General features: G+C 38.1%; 1 protein-coding gene across 2 annotated transcripts in view; it reads left to right on the top strand.

Moving 5' to 3' along the window:
• Positions 1 to 19,254, top strand: part of jupa (junction plakoglobin a) — a 67,957-nt gene extending 48,703 nt beyond the window's left edge. For both annotated transcript variants that reach the window (XM_064324466.1, XM_064324465.1), the window contains 8 exons: positions 2,310 to 2,648; positions 3,939 to 4,094; positions 4,500 to 4,619; positions 5,389 to 5,539; positions 5,868 to 5,989; positions 6,173 to 6,215; positions 13,196 to 13,334; positions 16,961 to 19,254. In XM_064324466.1, coding sequence (XP_064180536.1) covers positions 2,310 to 2,648; positions 3,939 to 4,094; positions 4,500 to 4,619; positions 5,389 to 5,539; positions 5,868 to 5,989; positions 6,173 to 6,215; positions 13,196 to 13,323 — 1,059 coding nt within the window. In that variant the 3' untranslated portion in view covers positions 13,324 to 13,334; positions 16,961 to 19,254. The remainder of the gene's footprint in view (positions 1 to 2,309; positions 2,649 to 3,938; positions 4,095 to 4,499; positions 4,620 to 5,388; positions 5,540 to 5,867; positions 5,990 to 6,172; positions 6,216 to 13,195; positions 13,335 to 16,960) is intronic.
• Positions 19,255 to 20,313: the final 1,059 nt, after the last annotated feature.

Here is a 20,313-nt window from a genome sequence, read left to right as displayed (position 1 = left end):
AATATTTCTGTAGACTTCAGAATTCATTGTTCTACTTCTGTCTGCAATCACATCATTGATGAAGACAAGTGAGCCCGTTCCACTGGCAGCCATACAGGCCCAAGCCATAACACCCCCTCCACCATGTTTCACGGATGAGGTGGTATGCTTTGGATCATGGGCATTTCCTTTTTTTCTCCACACTTTCCTCTTTCCATCACTCTGGTACATGTTAATCTTTGTCTCATCTGTCCACAAGACTTTGTTCCAGAACTCTTGGGGCTCTTTTAGTTGCTTTTTAGCAAACTGTAATCTCGCCTTTCTGTTCTTCAGGCTTATCAGTGGTTTGCATCTTGTAGTGTACCCTCCGTAGTCCTGCTGGTGTAGTCTTCTACGTATGGTAGACTTTGACACATCTACGCCTGCATCCAGGAGAGTGTTTTTGATCTTTTGGACTGTTGTCAGGGGGGTTTTCTTCACCATAGAGAGTATTCTCCGGTCATCCACTACAGTGGTATTCCTCGGTCTACCGGGTCTTTTGACATAATTGAGTTCACCAGTTGTTTTTTTCTTGTTAATGATGAACAGTTGGCTTGGGCATGCCCAGGGTTCTTGCAATGTTCCTGATTGATTGATTTTAATTTCTGAGCCTTATGACGGCTAGCTTAATTTGCATCGACACTGCTGTCTTCCTCATGTTGTCACACCCCAACAACAATCTCCAAAGGCAATTGCAAAGTCTAGAATCAAGACTAGACATTAACAGCTCTCTTCTGCATTTACTAACGACACAAATGAATACACCTGCCTAACGAAACACATCTGTGAAGCCAATTCAACAAATACTTGTAATACCTTAAAATGGGGGGACCATGTACAAAAGGTGCTGTCATTTCTAATCGGTTCATCCGATATGGATGAAAATACCCTCAAATTAAAGCTGACAGTCTGCACTTCAACCTCATTGTCATTGTATCCTTTCAAACTCAAAGTGCTAGAGTACAAAACCAAAATAACAAAAAATGTCCAATGAATTATGGTTCTCACTGTATATATATATATAATATATATATATATATATATATATATATATATATATATATACACACACACAGGTATATATATGTATATATTATTAAGGGTTCAGGTCGATCTACAGTACAATTTCTGTAGGGTTATAGGTAAATTAAACCTCTCTCCTAGTGAGCATTATGGTGAAATTAAATATTAAGCGTTTTCAGATCTTTTTGGGAGAGACCTGCTTTGGCTATTATATTGGTGAGCTACCTTGAGACCAGATCAGGCAACAGATAACAAATTTACAAAGTCAGCACTAGCTGGGTTTACATGGAGCCTAATCGGTTTAAAAGCCCAAGCAGAATTAAAATGCTCCATATAAACACCTCAATCAGAATAAACAGGACCAAACCAATTGAAATTTCAATCGGTTGCAGAGGGGTAGTTTAAACCTTTTCATAAACCGATCAAAAGAGTAAATGGACTGCATTTATATAGCGCTTTTATCCAAAGCGCTTTACAATGGATGCCTCTCATTCGCCAGAGCAGTTAGGGGTTAGGGGTTAGGTGTCTTGCTCAAGGACACTTCGACATGCCCAGGGCGGGGTTTGAACCGGCAACCCTCCGACTGCCAGACAATCGGTCTTACCTCCTGAGCTATGTCGCCCCTGGTACCAGAAAAATGGTACCATGTAAATGATGAAACGGATTATTTTCTGGCTGCGTTCTTTTTGCGCATGCCCACCGTCTTAACGTAAATGTGTCGTGGCGTACGTTTCTCTCCACTGATCAACACATACGCATTCATCACTTTTGCGCATGTCACACAGCTGTTCTGATTAAATGCATCGGTGCATGTAAACACCAGACCGTATTAGATCACATCCTGTGTAAACAGTTGACCCAAAATCTTCAATCGGAATGATTTCAATCAGAATGAAAAAAAGTGTGCATGTAACCGCAGCTAGTGACACCCTGGCCTTTCGTTTTATTTTGGTATAACCTGACCAGAATGTCCAGCATAGTGCCTGTTGATGTACTGACAAATTGTTAAGTTACAAAATCTAATGACAGTGTTATTTCCAAATTACTTTCAGAAAAATGGTGATGTTGCAATCACCTTTTTAAAAACCTTTCAAAAAAAACTTTCACATGTCTTTGGGAAAAAAGCATCTTAATAAAACAATTAAATGCTCTATTTTAGAAATTGTCATTCTCAGTTTTATACCTTCTCGCTGCCTGTGCTCTGCCCCACAACTTCTAACATACTTTTATGTCCTCCCTTTACCACTCTTTGTCTTTCCCTGCCGTAGGATGGCCTGGATGGGCTGCTGCAGATGCTTGTTAGCCAGTTGGGCTCGGATGATGTCAACATGCTGACTTGCGCCACAGGCATCCTGTCCAATCTGACCTGCAACAACAGCCGTAATAAAACCTTGGTGACACAGAGCAATGGGGTTGAGGCACTGATCCATGCTGTTCTGCGGGCCGGTGAGAAGGAGGATGTTGCTGAGCCAGCTGTCTGTGCCCTGCGCCACCTCACTAGCCGTCACCCCGATGCTGAGCTGGCGCAGAATGCTGTGCGCCACCACTATGGCATCCCAGCCATAGTCAAGCTGCTCAACCAACCATACTACTGGCCTGTCATCAAGGTGAGAAAAAGAACTACAGGAAGCCAAGAGGCTCTTTGAAAGGCAAATTGCACAAGATGCAAAAAGTAATCCGAAACATTTCTTTCAATACTGTATTAGGAATGTGTAGAAGTAATAATCTGAAATGTCTTTGTTTAAATGATAGAAGTATAAAAAATACATTTTTGGAACTCGAGGCTGCTCTGAATAGGGGAGGTTGTGACATAGTTGGGATTACAGAGACATGGCTTGGGGATGAGGATGGGGATAAATGTAATATAGAAGGGTACAAACTCATTAGGAAGGATAGATCCAGTAAGAGAGGTGGGAGTGTAACTCTCTATGTAAAAGAAAATTTTAATGTGCAGAAAATTCCAGAAATTGACCAGCTTGTGCCTTGTGAGGATATCTGGGTAAAGCTCATAGGGAAACATGGAAAGGGCCTTACAGTAGGAGTGTGTTACCGACCGCCTGCTTCGGACAGTAGTGTGAACTCAACGCTCTTTGGAAAAAAAAAAGCTTGGCAGAAATTGTGGAACTATTATTATGGGTGACTTCAATTACCCTGCTATCAACTGGGAAATGATGACAGGACAAGGAAAATGTGCGGAAGAATTTTTTGATGTTTTAATGGCCTTTTTTTGGCACAGTATGTCAATCAGGCCACAAGAGGGAAATCAGTTCTGGATCTGGTGCTATGTAATAATCCGGACAGAATTTGTAGCATAGAGATAATTGAGCCACTAGGGACTAGCAATCATTCTGCAGTTAGATTTGATGTATTATGACAAATTAACGAGGCCTCCTCTATGGCCGGAATTTTTAATTTTAGACAAGCCAATTTCAACAAGATGCGAGAAAATTAAAGTACCACAACTTCCGTTTTCAACAGATGAGGGGCTTAAATGCAAGATTTATTTTTGGTTCAACACAACCCAAGTTAAAAGGAAAACAGTTGCAATAAGGACACGCTGCAGTTTTTTCTCTCATTCAAAAGTTAGTTTTCACAAGATTTTTTTTTTTACAGTTCGAATAGCATTAGAATATTGAACCATCATTTGACAACTCTAAAGACAACATGCTGTGGTTTGCTTCTTGAAACAATATCCAAAATCAGTTAAACTGTGATATACTATGTATGATTAGTTCCAGTAGATACGTCATTACATTTCTATACCATTCTGTAAATGGTGATAAGCACATAAATTTTAAAGAGTGTTTGGTTCCAAGAAGCGTACAAATTAATGCTATGATATGGAACTAAATGTCATTGTTCTGATATCTCCTGGTCCCCCCCACCCCTACTTCCAGGCTACAGTTGGATTGATCCGTAACCTGGCACTGTGCCCAGATAATCAGGGCCCCCTGAGGGATGCAGGCGCCATCCCCCGACTGGTCAATTTGCTGCTGAAAGCCCATCAGGATGCCCAGAGGCATGCGACTTCCAGCACCCAACAGACTTACCAGGTTATTCAACCCTTGTCTCCATAACAAATTAGTGTCAGAGGAATAAGAGTCCAATGAAAAATGTATTACATTCATGAATAAGTACTGCAAAATAACCAGCAGTGCTCTGACACGTAGTCATTTTAGAAGCGATTTTGTGTATAAAACACATAGGTTAGTGGTATTGTTTACATACCATGTAATTTCATGGTATGATGCAAGTCAAAGAGGAATAGTAATGAGGATGGGCATTTTTAGTCCGAAAGTCCTTACATTTCCATTCAGAAACACTTGACTTAAACAATCAAGACTCCAGATGGACTGAAAACCATTGGAAATAAACCCTTCCTAATGCCTCTATAACTCCCATTTCAGTCTCGGCACATGCTCATAACTGGACTATCCTGCTCTGACCCTCTCTCACAGGATGGTGTAAGGATGGAGGAGATAGTGGAGGGCTGCACTGGTGCCCTGCACATCATGGCCCGGGACCCTATTAACAGGAGCGAAATTGCCAACATGCAGACCATCCCTCTCTTTGTGCAGGTAACAACAGCATTGCTGGTTTGCACAGCCATGTCATAATAAGGAAGTGTCAGTTATGTCCTGACTTTTAAATGGAAAGAAACATGAGTAACTTCAGGTGCTTGTGTGTCTGTTTCAGTTTCTGTCTTTAATTATAGTTTTGATGAACAGGGACTCAGTGTTCTTCATTTGAGACACCAAGTGAATCAGGGCTCAGGCCTTATGGGTTGGGAGGGTGGAGGCGGCGAGTGTGTTCAATACAATTTCTTCTAGAAATTTTATTGAAACTGCAAAAATGTGTACAGCACAACCTAAAACTCAAATACATTGGCCTATTCTGTTGATAAAAAGCAACTAATTATAGGCTCTGGCCTCCAGCTTTTAACAATATAAAATTTTTAATGTACGCTTATTGTGTTATTTTCCTGTGACTCTCAATCTGCTTCAGTTGTAGAAAGGCCTTAAAATTTATTTTGTAGCCTTTACTTTAAATGACAATAGTTATTTTGTTGCTAATTTTATTATTTAGTGTGTCGATCACCACTCATTGTATTGACAAACAACTTGAAATCTGTGTGTAAGAACACTCATTGCTGATGTTGATGTATGGCTAGAAGAAAGTTCCACAATGTGATGATATCATATTTTTAAATTATTGTTCATCTGTTGGGACACAGGACAAATTGGTTATAAATCAGGACTCAAATTAATTAGGACTTCTCATCATCCTCATTCTGTGTCTACTAACTCTAGTATCAATAAAGATCTGACTCTACCCCCCTCTTTCCAGCTCCTCTACTCTCCTATTGAGAATGTGAAGCGTGTGTCTGCGGGTGTCCTATGTGAGCTGGCTCTTGACAAGCACTCTGCTGAGTTAATCGACGCTGAGGGTGCCTCTGCACCACTGATGGAACTACTGCACTCTAGCAACGAAGGCATTGGTGAGGAGACATGAACAAGAGGAATGGAAGAAAGAGAGGGGAGGGGTAATAGGATAAGATTAGAGGGAATGAGGGACAAATGAAGGTGGAAAAAGGTAGAAGGGAAACTGAATGAGAGTGACTTACTGGATAGTAGCAGTTCAAATGGTAAATAGGCTAAGAGTAGAATACATGAGTGAATAATTATAGAGGAGTGAGTGAGGGTGACAAAAGAGTATGGGAGTGTGAGGTTCAGCAGACTGGTGATTTAGTGATTTAGACCATTCCCCTTACTGCACAAGCTTTATTTTCTGAATAAAAGACTGGAAGTATCTTTTCTCCCCCACAGCTACGTATGCTGCGGCTGTCCTGTTCCGCATCTCTGAGGATAAAAATTCAGACTACAGGAAGCGTGTGTCAGTAGAGCTGACACATTCCCTCTTCAAGCATGACCCAGCTGCCTGGGAGTTGGTGAGCGTTCTTTAATGTCCCCTTTGAAGATTTACTTCTGCACTGTACTTATGATCATCCTTTGCATGACTGATATTCTCACAGTATATAAAAGGATTCCAACAATATTTTTATAAATTTTGTCATGAACCGTGGTCTTGTAGAGCTATAGGAGGTTCACTTTTGCTGAATTGCTTTCTCCAGGCCCACAACACCATATCCATGGAGCCTGAATACCTGCAGGATGGTACGTATCACCCCAGTGATCTCTACAAATGCATCTTCCAAAGCACAGAGGCACATAACGCCATGCTTTATTTTGCTGAATTTTCTTAATCCACTATGTTTATACCAGTGGAATTATTCAGTTTCTTCACTGGCAAACTGTGCTTGTAGAAACCTGAGCACTGAAATGCACTGATGAATGGCAGAGCAAACATGTGGGCTAATGTACTCATCTAGATAACTGGACCATGAAAAGACCAATGAACAATTCTAGCACAGGGCTGCTCTATTGCTGGAAATTTACCATCCTGTAGGTTTTGACTCCAGTCCTAACAAAGCACACCTCATTCAACAGCTAGAGATCTAATTAGTAGAATCAGCTGTGCCAAATGAGAGTTGAAATGAAAACCTACAGGATAGTAGATCTCCAGGAAGAGGGTTGGGTAGCCCTGCTCTAGCACATCATTAATATATCCTTTAACAGAGTGTAATGCAGCTCAGAATATTTAGATATTCTGTTATCAAGAAATGTGGAGAAGAAAGTCAGGAGAGATATAGGGTGAGGAATGCTGCTCCATCATCTGGGTAAAGTGCACTGTCATTGCATTTTCATCAGGCAGTATTTATCGAATGATAGCAAGGAATGTGTAAGGGCACTCAAATCATCAAATTAGCATTTTACCAATATCATGTGAACTTCTATCTCATAATGGCCACACATGTACACATATTCACACAAGGGGGGCGGGGGGGGGGCTGGTTGTGGGGGCTTTTGTATAATGGCTTTGGACCATATCCATAGAACTGATTGACACCTGTCACCTGTACTCTGAACAACTTACACTGTCCTCACTGGGACAGGATTTGATTTCTTGATGCTTAAGTGTATCAGTTTCCTATGATCATATGTGTCATTTCCAATGCTATTAACTGCTCAGCAGTTGGTCTGCATCTGTGTTTCTCCCCCTCTCTCTCATTCCATTCACTGTTTTCCCTTTTCTTTGTGCCTGCTTGTGCACAATGTTCTGTCTTTCACTGTCCATACTTCACAGCTACAAATACATATTGAACAGTTCTGTTTCCCTCAATCTATTCTTGGCTCGAAATCGAATCGAATAAAGAAAAATGTAAGCATGATTTTATAGGTGCAATAGGCAATTTAAAACCCCAAATACGGTTGATGGAAAACTGCAATCCCAACCCAAAGCATGACATCGCCTCACTAGTTGCTTTTGTTGGGAAATCTTTGTCCCTGTGAGTGGCCGCCAGGCTCTCACAACCTTTGTGTCTTTGCGCGGTGCTTGTTTAGCGCTGAACGTAGTTTTATGGGAAGCTGGCTACTGTAGCATCCAAAATGTCAAGCGATTTGTCTTACATTGGACAACTAATTAATACTATATTTATACAGCAACTTTCCAATATATTATTGCAAAGCAACGGCACAACACAACAGCTAGGCTAGCTATCACTGCTTAGGCTAATGTTGCAGAATGGGTTGGAAAATTCAACATCCACTACTATGCTAGCTAGCTTATTTTCTCCATTCTGCACAACACAACTGCTATTTCAAGTCTGAGAAGGGCTACACTAGAACTAGCTAGCATCAGCAAACAGCTATGTTTACATACATGTGGATGGCCAGATATGACCATCCGCTGTCAATACGTTAGCCTGCAGGGGCATGCCTAATGACATATGGGTTGCACCTGTCCAGGTTTGGACTTTCTGGTTGTCCCAGAAAAATGAATCCAAAAAGCCAGGAAAAGGACCGACATTTTCAGCATTTGCACTTTGCATTTCCAAATAGAATTAATACCCACATCGTCCAATAAAGCATCCATTGGTTTTAGACGTGGTTCTCACCTTGTCTCTTGTTCTTTTTCGTTCCAACACCTGCAATCTCAGTTTTAACAACTGTCATTCTAATTGGTACTTTTTCACTGTAAGCAGAAATTTCCCTCTTAAGCCCATATTCAAAACTGCATCACACGAATAATAATCCTTGTTATTGCTGAACTATTTAAGTGTGCCAACATAGTCTAAGTCCAATGACAGGGGATAAGGTTCATTAGTCTTGAGAACACGGCTTAGTTGCAATCCCAACTAACATACGTTTTAACTCCTTTCATTCTCTTGTTAATTCTCGTTATTATCAATATTAGCTTTTGGCAGCACAACTTACCCTGCCTAGTTTCCCGTCTTATTGATTATTAACAGTTTAACCTTTACTAACGCCATATGGACATTCAAGGGACTTTAATTCTTTACTGGCCATGTATTTTGACACAAGGTTGCTAATGGAATAATCCGCTCTGATATGGAAGGGCTGCATAAGAAAGTAAAGCTTTGGGACAACCTCCGGATTCAATTGGGTTGAATGAACCAGCATCACATGCCCCCAGGACCATGCAACCATTTTTTATAAAACTTTTTACAGGTTCATTTGTCCTTTTACCAAAACTATAGGTCCAGCATATGCATCATGCGGAACCTGTTTTTTTTTAAAAATACAACATTTCATCGCTGATGCCACTTTCAAACGAACTAACTTAATTTAATGCTTACCTCTTACATAAACGCTGTTTCTGTATCTCTAAAGCCCATTTCTATTGAACAAATCAGTTAAACATGTCACCTGTTCTCATCAAGCCATTTAAGGCTACAAAAACTGGTAGACTATGTTCTGCAATCCCATTTCTCACTGCAACCAGCTGTGCCGTTGCTCTATGGGCAAGGTTCGGGGCTTGGCTAGGTTTTGTTGAGGTGGTCAAACCCTATCTGATGCAGACAACATGCCAAATGTCTGGACCATAGAATTAATTTGTCAATTCATCAAGTATTTTTGAGACCACTCTACTCTGCACTCTCTCAAGCTCTGTGATTCTATTTTAAATACAATATTATTATTTAAAATTGCATTATGTTAAACAGTCTAGTAGTACTTAGTACCTAAAAATAGTACAAGTCATGGGGGATATAACCAGATTGCTTCTGTGCGTACTAACATGTTCCTTATTTGACCACGGGCGTTTTGCTAAGATCTTGATTTGCCATCACTCCTATGCTATCGGAGGGATGCATGACCAATGGAGGTCAGGCTGTAAACCTCCTGAAATGGGTTTGACCACGTACAGCATTCTCAGCAACATTTCTTTTCACACTAACATTTTCATTCACAACACATCTTAGCTTCTCCTAAACTCATCTTACGATCATCATATGCATTTGCTGCGTAACATATATCTTATTATTTAAATAGTTAAAACACCATTTCACAACGTGCTATTTTCAGAATAGTCAGCTTTATTCACAGTCCTACCATATAAGCACACTCTTCATGTGCAAACGAAATTACGTGTACACTGCGACTGTTTAACCTGTAGACTCTTTCATCATTACCTTAGAGTAAATTGGTAATTAAGCTAGTTCTGAAGTACTGACAACTCACATTCAAACATTATCATCTCAATAACCAGATTCATCATAGGTAAAGACATCTTTAGCATGACTGGAAAAATCGCAATTTGTATGCATTATAATGCAAACGCTGTATTTAGACATCCCAATTACATGACATTTAAATACAGCATGTATAGACATCAGGATTAACACCAGCTAACAGCTTACAATGTACTTCTCAATCCTATTTCATAATCTAAGTGAAAACTGTCAAGCAACTACAGCAATCTTCTGGTAAAAAAAAAAATATTATGTTTTAATACATTTTCTTCAGATTCCTTGCGCTTAATTTACTCCTACAATTTATGTATCTTTCTCAATGCCAAAGAGCCAATGTGGGCATATCAGGTCTGCTCATTCCCCACAACTTTTCTGTTCTAGCTTAAACAAAAGCAAAGGCAATTGCTACTGCAGATCAGCTATCAAAATGCCTTATAAACCTTACAAACACTAAAAGTGCATCTTCACGAAATAACAGACAACGGAGCAGGACAGAAGGGTACACAAGTTGCGACCTAGGCAGCTCTAATTCTACGGGCTTGCTGATTCTTTTGTCAATCAAGGCTCGTTGGATGCCCGTCAAATCCGTGAGTAGCCTACATAGCTACACCCTGCCATATTTAACCTTTTCTGATGCGTTTACAATTACGCCACCGCACCATTTGTCACAGCCACTGTTTTACATATATAGCAAACCGAAACTGCTAAACGTACACGCTCTTCAGACTGTACAAATTCACACAATGATAGCCATAATTCACAACCGTTTCTTACAGGGTCACTTCGCATTTCTCACTCTCGTAATAAAAACGCTTGCAAAAAGAAATGATATCTCATAAAAAACACGTTTTCAACGTACAAAAATGCCAAGTTACTCAAAAGTATTGATATCAAAATGACGCCAAGTTACGGTACTACAAACAATATAGGCTATCTTGCCTCACCGAAATTTAATAACATGTATTCCAAAGCAATGCTACCCAGTATTTCCTCAATTCTTTAAAGTCACTTGGCCCTGTGTTTTTTAACCTTACCATATTACAATGTCATGCAAAGGTTGTGTCAGATCAAAGTGTCAAATATTTCGTATTGCCTCATTGAACACATGGAAATTCATGTAGAAAACTGCTGGTCAGTCACTACAGGAAGCATATTTCTCCAGAAAACATATGTTTATACTTGCTTCTGAACTGAATTTGACTAAATGTACAAGTGATTGTATATTTGCAACATACAATAAATACATGTAAAATACATATTGTACATACATACATAGAGAACTTCTTTATCCCCATGGGGACATTTCTCTCGCAGCATGTTACATTCACATTTACGAACAGACATTTATACCAAGAAACATACAATCATTCACACAACAGAAAGGCTGGCCACCAAAATACATACATACCAATACAAATTGGACATATAGATGCCTTTTCAATCAATCATGACTGTGAGAAAGCCATCCACACATATGTTTGGCCTGTCCATGTACTGCACACTTATATACACACAGGGCCAAGTGACTTTAAAGAATTGAGGAAATACTGGGTAGCATTGCTTTGGAATACATGTTATTAAATTTCGGTGAGGCAAGATAGCCTATATTGTTTGTAGTACCGTAACTTGGCGTCATTTTGATATCAATACTTTTGAGTAACTTGGCATTTTTGTACGTTGAAAACGTGTTTTTTATGAGATGTACTATGCAGCTCTAAAGTAATAATTTAGGAAAATACAGCAAATGTGCAAATGACGTTAGCCTGTCAGGGGTCTATCTGACTAATGGGATCATAGTGGGGTTGCCACCTGTCCAGGGTTTTCCAGGATCTTTCTGGATTTTGATCATCTGTTCTAGGAAAAATGAATTCCAAAAAGTTCCAAATGGAAAAAGGAATCCGAGCATTTTCAGGCATCTTTGCATCTTTGGCATTGTTCCAAATAGAATTTTACCCAATCGTTTCTAGATAAAGAATGCATTCCATTGGTTTAGATCAGTGGTTCTCAACCTTGGTCCACTGTGTATGCTGGTTTTCGTTCCAACCACAACTGCAATCTCAGAATTTTAACAAGCTGTTCATTTTTCTTAATTAGGTGTTTTTCATGTTAAGAGGAATTATTTACCCTCTTAAGCCACATTATGTCAGAAATTGCTATGCATGGCATGAATAATGAAATCCCATTGTGTTATTGTGTTGCTTTTTAAGTGATTGCAAACAACCACTTAAAAAGAGGTAACATTTTTAACAGATCAAATGAACAAGGGGAATTAATAGGCTCCAATTAGGTTGCTGAACACACGTGCTTAAGTGCATAATATTTCCCTTAAACTAATCACAATACAGGTTTGACTCCTTATCATTTTCTTTGTTTTTTTAATTCTTCGTTATCTATCAAATGATTAGATTTAGTGGCCAGGTGTCCACACTTTCCCCAATTAGGGACCTAATGATTTGCCTCAGTCTTTATTTTGATTAGTTAAAAAGTTTTTTTAACTTCTTTACGTAATCGTCAACAATATAGCACAATATGAATATGGGACTTTAATTCTTTATGGCATTCATAGCTATTTCTGACACAAGGTGGCATAAGTGGGCAAATAATCCCTCTGATATGAGAAGCACCTGATTAAGGAAAAATAATAGCTTGTTACAATTCCGGGATTGCAATTGTGGTTGGAATGAAAACCAGCATACACAGTGGGCCCCCAGGACCGAGGTTGACAACCACTGGTTTAGATGATATCTTTTTACATTGTCATTTTGTCACTGTTTGATAAACGCAGCAAAACTTTTATTAGAAGTCCAAGCAATGAAGCTGCTGGAACCCTGTTGTTTTTGTTGTTAAAAAATAAAAACATTTTTCATTGTGTGCATATTTTGCCACCTCTCTCCCAAAAAGCGAACAAGCTTAATTTAAATGCCTATACCTCTTCAACAGTTGAAATCAGGCTGAAATTTTATATGCTGTATCTCTGTGAAAGCCCTATTTTTCTATTGAACAAAAGATCACTTGAAAAACATGGTCACCATCAGTCAATCGGTCATCAACAGCCATTTAACAGGCTGAACATCATGAAACTTGGTGAGAAACTTGACCTCTTGACTTTGTAAAAAAGAAGTCAGCCATTTCTTCACTGCAACCAGCTGTGCAGTTTTCTATGAGAGAAAGTTTGGTGTGCTATTGGCTCAGGATTTTTGTTGGAGGTGGTAAACCCAATATCTGATGTCACAGACAGACATAGGCACAAAATGTCATGGACCATAAGAAATTTGAAATTTGTCAAATTCAGTCAAGTATTTTGAGAAAAAACAACACTTCTACTCTGCATCTCTCTGCAAGCTCTGTGGATGTCTTATTTTTTAAATAAAAATAAAAAATTATTATTTTAAAAATTGCATATGTTAAAAAGTTAGATAGTACTTAGTACTACTAAAAAGTAGTACAAGGATCATGGGTGAGGTAAGTAACTCAGAATTGCATTGCTGTGAGATACAATAACATTTCCTGTATTTGACCACTGTCTGTTTCTGCCCGTCACAGATCTTGATGTTGCCTATCCTCCCTATGGCTATGCGGAGGGTATGCCCATGAATGGTGGTCCAATGGAGGCAGATATGCATGAAGACTACCCTGAAATGGGTTATGACCAGCGTAGACAGCATTACTAGCAAAACAAATGGTCAGTATTGTAAGCACACACAGGCATAGGGCGAATTCTTGCAGTAAAACTCACACACACATACATATAGGAAAACTCTCTTAGAGATCTCTTTCTTACAGATTTCTTGATGACTTTTGGCTGGCAGTAACATATATCTTAAGTTATTTAAATTAGTTAAAAACAACAATGCACAAGGTGCATAAGTCTTTCAGAATGTCAGCTTATATATAGGGCCACCAGTCCTACATATAAGCTGACACTCTGTTACATGTGCAAACAGAAATTACCTGGTACACTGCGACTGATTTAGACTGATAGACTAACAATTTAAAAAACATCAATTAACCTTTAAGGAGTAATTTTGGTAATTGAAAGCAATGGAGTTCTAGAAGACTGACAACCTACTTCAAAGCATTATCATCTCAGATCAACCCAGAGGGGGGGGGATCATCTATCAGTAGGGGTAAAGACATCTTTAAGCAGTGACTGGATATCGTTCAGGATTTAGTAGATGCATTTATAATGCAAATATTTCGCTGTAAAATGTAGAGCATCCCAATTACATGAATTTATAAAAAAGCATGTAATAGACATCAGGGCAATTCCACCAGCTAGACAGCTTTAACAGATGTATGTGCTGCAGATCGCTATTTTACATAAAATCTAAATGAAAAACTGATCAAGAGAACTTACAGAATATCTGGTCATGGTCAAATCAACAGATAAGACCAATAATTATGTTTTACATTTTTCATGTGTTCTTCAGGGAACAAATGTACCTTGCTGCTGTAAATTACTCCTTACAGATTTTAAATGAATAGTGCGTATTGGCTCAGCAGATGCCAACAGAAAAGCCAATGAATTGTGCATTCAAAGAAGTTGCGGACAAACCCCAAATGTATTACATGTCTGATTAAATTTCAAAAGAAACCACATTTCTGTCAGTCAGCTTTCAAGTTTCTGACTTGACATGACTACCTTCCCATTAAACGCAATTCCAGGTTTCACCAAGGTGTAGCTCTGAGCTTGGCAATGAAAATGATTTGGATTAGAATAAAATAGGACTGCAATAGGAATTACTACTAAAATAGGAATGCAATGTTACTGGCTAAATTCTGGAATAAAGCTGAGGAAATAGTTCTTACTTAAAAAGACAAAATGATACAAAATGATATAGTCAATTGAAGTACAAAGGTTAGAACCTTGAATTTTCCTTTTAACTGTGAACAACTTTCACAACTTTTCACTTTTAGTTTATTTATCTTTTAAAAAAAAATATGACTACTTATTTTGTTATTACTAATATTAGATATTGAGCTATATCTGTAAAAGTTGAATGTTACATCACTACCTTCAAGGATTTCCCACCACTTCCAACAAAAAAAATAGCAACAGGAAGCAGTTGGGTGGTTAGAGCCCTGTAATTTTAAATGTTATCATACAGTATGCTGTGAGGTTGGACACTGCATGCATAGCATGTCATTCTGATTGTTTTTTTAGTTGAACAGAGATTATGCTATAGTTTATAATCTGCCTATAATCTGCTTCTTAATTGTGGAAAATGTGGAGACCTGGCCCCTAAAACTAGGCCAACCATTTGGTAGATAAAGAAGTATTTTTAATTTCCCAGTACCTTTCAGAATAGTCTGCCATATAGTACTTAACAGAAGAGAAATGCTTTTCTTCTGAGGTAACTGGATTATGAGCCAAATAGATTCAGGAAAAACTAACTTACTTGAGCACTTGGATAGGAAATATCAGCTTTAGTGAGCCATATAAATGAAAATTGTGGCAAATGTGTAAAGTAACATTTAGATAAGAAGGTCCAACTCTCTTGATGCACTATATTAGTTTTATTCTTCTCTTATCAAACAGTCAAAAATTGGATTTGTTCTTTGTGTAACTTAAAAAAACAGCTTTCAGCCAACATAACCAAACAAATACGCGGATGAAGCATTGTCTTGCTATTTAGTTATATTCCTATTGACATAGGTAAAGATAATATTTGTCAGCTAACATTACTTAGTAGCATCCAATTTCAGTATGTGTTCAAAGTATAGCCAAACTGCAGTGTCGACCACTAGCTAAACTATGATTGTAGCAGAGTTTGCAATACAAACATAATTTAAACATTAATCTATCATTATGGAGGTCTTATTGTCTCAAAAGTAAATAAATGTAGCTGATCAAAAATTAATACAACGGATCCACAAATAAATGCAGCAGATCCACAAATAAATGCAGCTGGTTCACGAATAAATGTAGCTGATCCACAAATAAATGTAGCCCATCCACAAATAAATGCAGCAGATCCACAAATAAATGCAGCTGATCCACAAATAAGTGTAGTTGATGAACAAATAAATGCAGCTGATCCACAAATAAATGTAGCTGATCCACAAATAAATGTAACTGATCTACGAATAAATGTAGCCGATCCACAAATAAATATAGCCAATTCACAGATAAATGCAGCTGATTCACAGTAGTGCATTGCCTGTTGCTTGCTTTATTTGTGTATTTTTGAGACAATCCTCACTGCACGATTTGCAAAAAATATATATATATTTTTTTCCCTCCCACTGAGTCTAGTCCAGCCAATCAGAGTTGTGGACATCCTTTCGCTAACACCCACATTACTCCGACCAGTCACAGCACATATACACTTCAGGATTGTGTTGTGTTGCACCAAGACAACCACTCGGTTGGGAAGATTGCTGTAATGGCTCTCTTTGATCAACGAATGAAGACTTCAAACCTTGAACCAAACCCCATATATCACACATTCTCTGACGCACTGTAAAATCTTTAGGCGATGTTCTCAATTTACATGTCTGTGTTTGATAAACAAAATATTGGGAGAAATATAAAACTATGGACATCTCAATTCCTATTTACCCCTATCATGTGCACAAAATGGGGTGATTGAATGCTCTTTGTTCATTTGCCTTATCGGAGACTGCTACTACTTCCAGTTCAGTGAGGGGACAAATTAAGAAAAAATAGTGGCTTGATAAAATTCTGGGATTGCAATTTCTGTTGCAATGAGAACCTGCATGCACAGTGGTCCCTCAGGACCCAGTTTCAGAACTGCTGAATTAGCATAGACACAAACCCACTTCTGCACTCCTTCCAGTCACTTATTTTATCCATCCTCGTTTCTTCGGTCCTCGTGACCCAGAAATCAATGTAAGTGAATGCAGCCCATAGACTTAAATGTATTTTATGAGTCAAAAATGACATACTTGCTTGTTGTGAGGTCTGATATCTTTGATAAGCATGCAATATTGAACATTTTGTTTGAACAGTTAAATGGAGTTAAACTTGAACTTCTTGAACCCTTAAATTATTAACATCCCCTCTGCAACACTTTGAAATTCTGCTGCATGTCCATGCGTAAGGTGTCAATTGTAAACATCTCTGTTTGACATTGTCTGTGCTTAATTAGTGTAAATTAGTATATCAAGATGGATACTTGGGGTTTTTGCAATCTGGGTAATTGTTTGTGGCTTGTGTGGCAAGAAAGGTATCGACCTCTAGTTGGTGGGGGGCTCGGTTACATGCAAGAAAGCAAGCAGAAATAAACTTGTGGCCAAAATTGGTGGTAAGTTGGGAATTACATTTTGATGAATATTCTTTTACAGTTGGAAAGAATGAAGAGGGAGAGAGCTGGTGGAAGGCTTAAGAGAAGACATGGATCACATCATGTAAAAAAAATAAGTTAGGTAGAGGGGATGGGGACTGTTAAACAATTGACAAATACATATATACAAGTACTTATTTTTTTCAACCATGTTTCCTTATAAAAAACATTGAAATAAAAAAGCTTTACCTTTTTAATATGCTTTGTTTTACAAATACTTTATTCCTTAACTACTTTTTTAACTTGCTTCATTTTTAGTTTTTTTAGTGCCCTTAAAAAATGTTTAAAATATTGTTAAAAAAATGTAAGAAAAAAACTTTATTTTTTATATAATGTGTGATATTTCATATTTCAGAGTGGGTTTTGTTCATTTTCATTACAGGAAATTTTTGCTAGCAGTAAAAGGTGGTGGTGCAAAAAGGGCATGAGGTGTGGTTACAATCACAGATCCACTGCCCTCTCTATGTGGGCAGCACTGTCCAGTTAATGCAGATTGGGTGTGAATTCCCCCAATAGACCTGGGCCTGTATTCACAAAACATCTTTAGAATAAAAGTAACTCCTAACTTGCCAATTTAGGAGAAACTAAAAAATAATTGCCATGCCAGTCCTAACTTAGGACTCCTAAGCTTTTGATCTAAGAGTAATGCACAGAGCATTTTAGCGCTGAAACCAGCACCCAAAATCGAAAAATTAGGGGTAGTCCAGAGGACTCCTAAATCACTAAGACCAAAACAGTCCTAAAAATGGCTGCTGTGGGCAATCCACCCCGTTATGGGGTCAGTGTTTTATAAATATTTAATTACATTGAACGTTTATAAAAGTATCTACTGAATTGGGAGTGTATTCTGATTATAGTCGAGTGGACAGAAATGGAAAAGCCACATTAATATGGTAGAATATATGTTCCGGTGCTTCTTTCTTTGCTTTTTAAGTGACTCTGACTCTAAATTTTCCTTTAATAATATCCTTCCTTTCATGAACAACTTGGGCAAGAAGTAAATGCTATTCTTGTATCCAGTTCGGTTTTCGCTTTCATTTGTAGGTAGGGCAGTGTAGCATCACACTTGTTGCTGTCAGTCATGGTTATTCTAGCACACTAATTAGCAGGTTGTTTAAATGCATATCCGCAAATTATTTTACAAGCTGCCAGACATGTAAGAGACTGACAATTAGCCGAATGTATATTTGACTAGTCAGTATATTTTTGATTTCATGTTAAATCAGAAACACTTGGCCTACGTTTATATTTAAAAATCCATTTTAATATGGCAATATGATTTGTACCTCCCGCTACAGAATATATTTAATGTATTTGCCGACACAGACACATCCAGTTTCATGAAAGAACTTGCTATGCCTTTATCAACCAATCTACGTGGGCATAGCAAGTTCTTTCATGAAACTGGATGTCATCAATAGCATGGTCAACCCTGCCCTTTCTCTTAGTTTAGGAGTTTCCCCCTTTCCTTTGAAAAAGTTGGTCTCAGCAGCTTTGTGAATTCACCTTAGCTTGGAACTTTAAGTGCCACTTAGGAGAACTCTTAGTGGTAAGATGTTTTGTGAATACATCCCCTGGTCTCCGGAATCGCCCTCTAAACCCAGCCCTTCAATCTCATAGTTTGGTTTAATTGCACAAACCTGGCTGATATTGTTTGCATTCTTGAAAAACCAAAAAACGGTTTAGCTCGCTGACTCAGATAAGTCAACCCCTGGTGAACACACTGGACAAATGTAACCAATCTCACTACTCTTTGTGCTGTGATGTATGCAATCCTGGTTTAGAATGTTTGAATATTCATAACTATTGTTTTAACGAAAATGATGATGATGATGCATATTGTTATAAAATTGTGTTGTTGAGCATTAAGGGGATATGTCTTTTTAGGGGACAGGTTTGGGGGATCTATGCCAAAGAGATTTATTTTGTGACAATAATCATGTAGCTTTTTGCTTTTATTTTTTGTTTAATTGGTGGAAGTTTGGAAAACAATGACACTAAAGTTCTTAATGTTTGCTTTTGGTCTCCCTCACTGGCAGTGTCATTTTTAACTGTTGTCTAGGCTATATGCTTCACTGCCTCTATACTTGCAATACAATCATTTTTGCATAATTCACACAAATCACACAATTCTGATTTTCAACAATGTGCAATCCTAGACCTGTTGTTCATTGGCCCACATCAATGATTAACATATCTCCAATCAATTCTATAACATTAAATTTGTGTTTTTACAGAGAATTTTTAGTTTGTAACTTTTTTCAAAAATTAATAAAAATTATATTAACTACACAAGATGCTTGTGTTTTATTTTTTAAAAGCAGGTTATTGGAATGTACTAAATACTACAGCACCAAGGGACTGAAAGGTAGATTGCATTTCTGTTGTTTCTTTTATGTTTATGTAATTTATATTTCTTTTACTATGAGCCAAGTGTGAATTGTTTCAAAAGTCTAGCGCTGTACCAGTTTTTTTGAGAGAAAAACAGACTTGTTTCTTTAGCATGTATCCTTTTTAAATTTAATTCAATTTTATTTGTATTGCGCTTTTTACAGAGAACTGTCACAAAGACACTTTACAGAGTAACAAGGCAAGAGACTTAACCCCCAAAATAGAAAGTACATAAGGTAAAAAAAAAAAACTCCCAGTGGGGAGAAAACTGTCAAATGGCAGCGAGAAAAAACTCCCCAATGGAAAGAAAGCTCGAGAGGAACCCAGCTACAGAGGGGGTGCCATCCTCCACTGGCCAGCCTGGTGTAAAGTAGCAGACAGCAAATAAAATGGGTTGATCAGGTTACAAGACGAATAATAGAATCATTAAATGTTCATTTTTCCTCTCTTCTTTCTCTTCTGCTAAATACACGGAATGTACTGTGTCACTGATTAGACTGCTTCTACAATAGCATACAGCCTTGAAAATAATGTATGCTTTTGCAGGGAATCTCACTTCTGAGTTCCACAGTTTGAGGAGGCTATGAAAACAAAGTTGTTGCCATATGTAAGAAGAAATTATATATCCAATAACTTAAAGGCATACTATGCAGGATTTTTTATTTGAAAATATTATAAAATAAATATACTAAGGCATATGTATGATGCACTGGCAATCTCACTCTTTACGCACTTTAGCCAAATTCGTGCTGCTTTTCCCTGTATTTGTTATTCTAAAATGTATTCCAGACGTTTCTGGGCAAGGTGCTCTTTTCTATGTGGCGAGGGGCCGGTGTGGCTACAAAGGCTGTGGTTTGGGATCAGTTTCCAACAAAGTGGTTGTTGCTAGTCAGCTACTGCACCGGCTGATGCAAATAAGTTTGACTGTTAGACCTGTAAGTAATGTTAGTTTTAGCTAGTTAG

The sequence above is a fragment of the Anguilla rostrata genome, chromosome 2, assembly GCF_018555375.3.
Source record: "Anguilla rostrata isolate EN2019 chromosome 2, ASM1855537v3, whole genome shotgun sequence".
Taxonomy (NCBI): Eukaryota; Metazoa; Chordata; class Actinopteri; order Anguilliformes; family Anguillidae; genus Anguilla; species Anguilla rostrata.
This window is presented reverse-complemented; position numbering and strand designations above follow the sequence as displayed.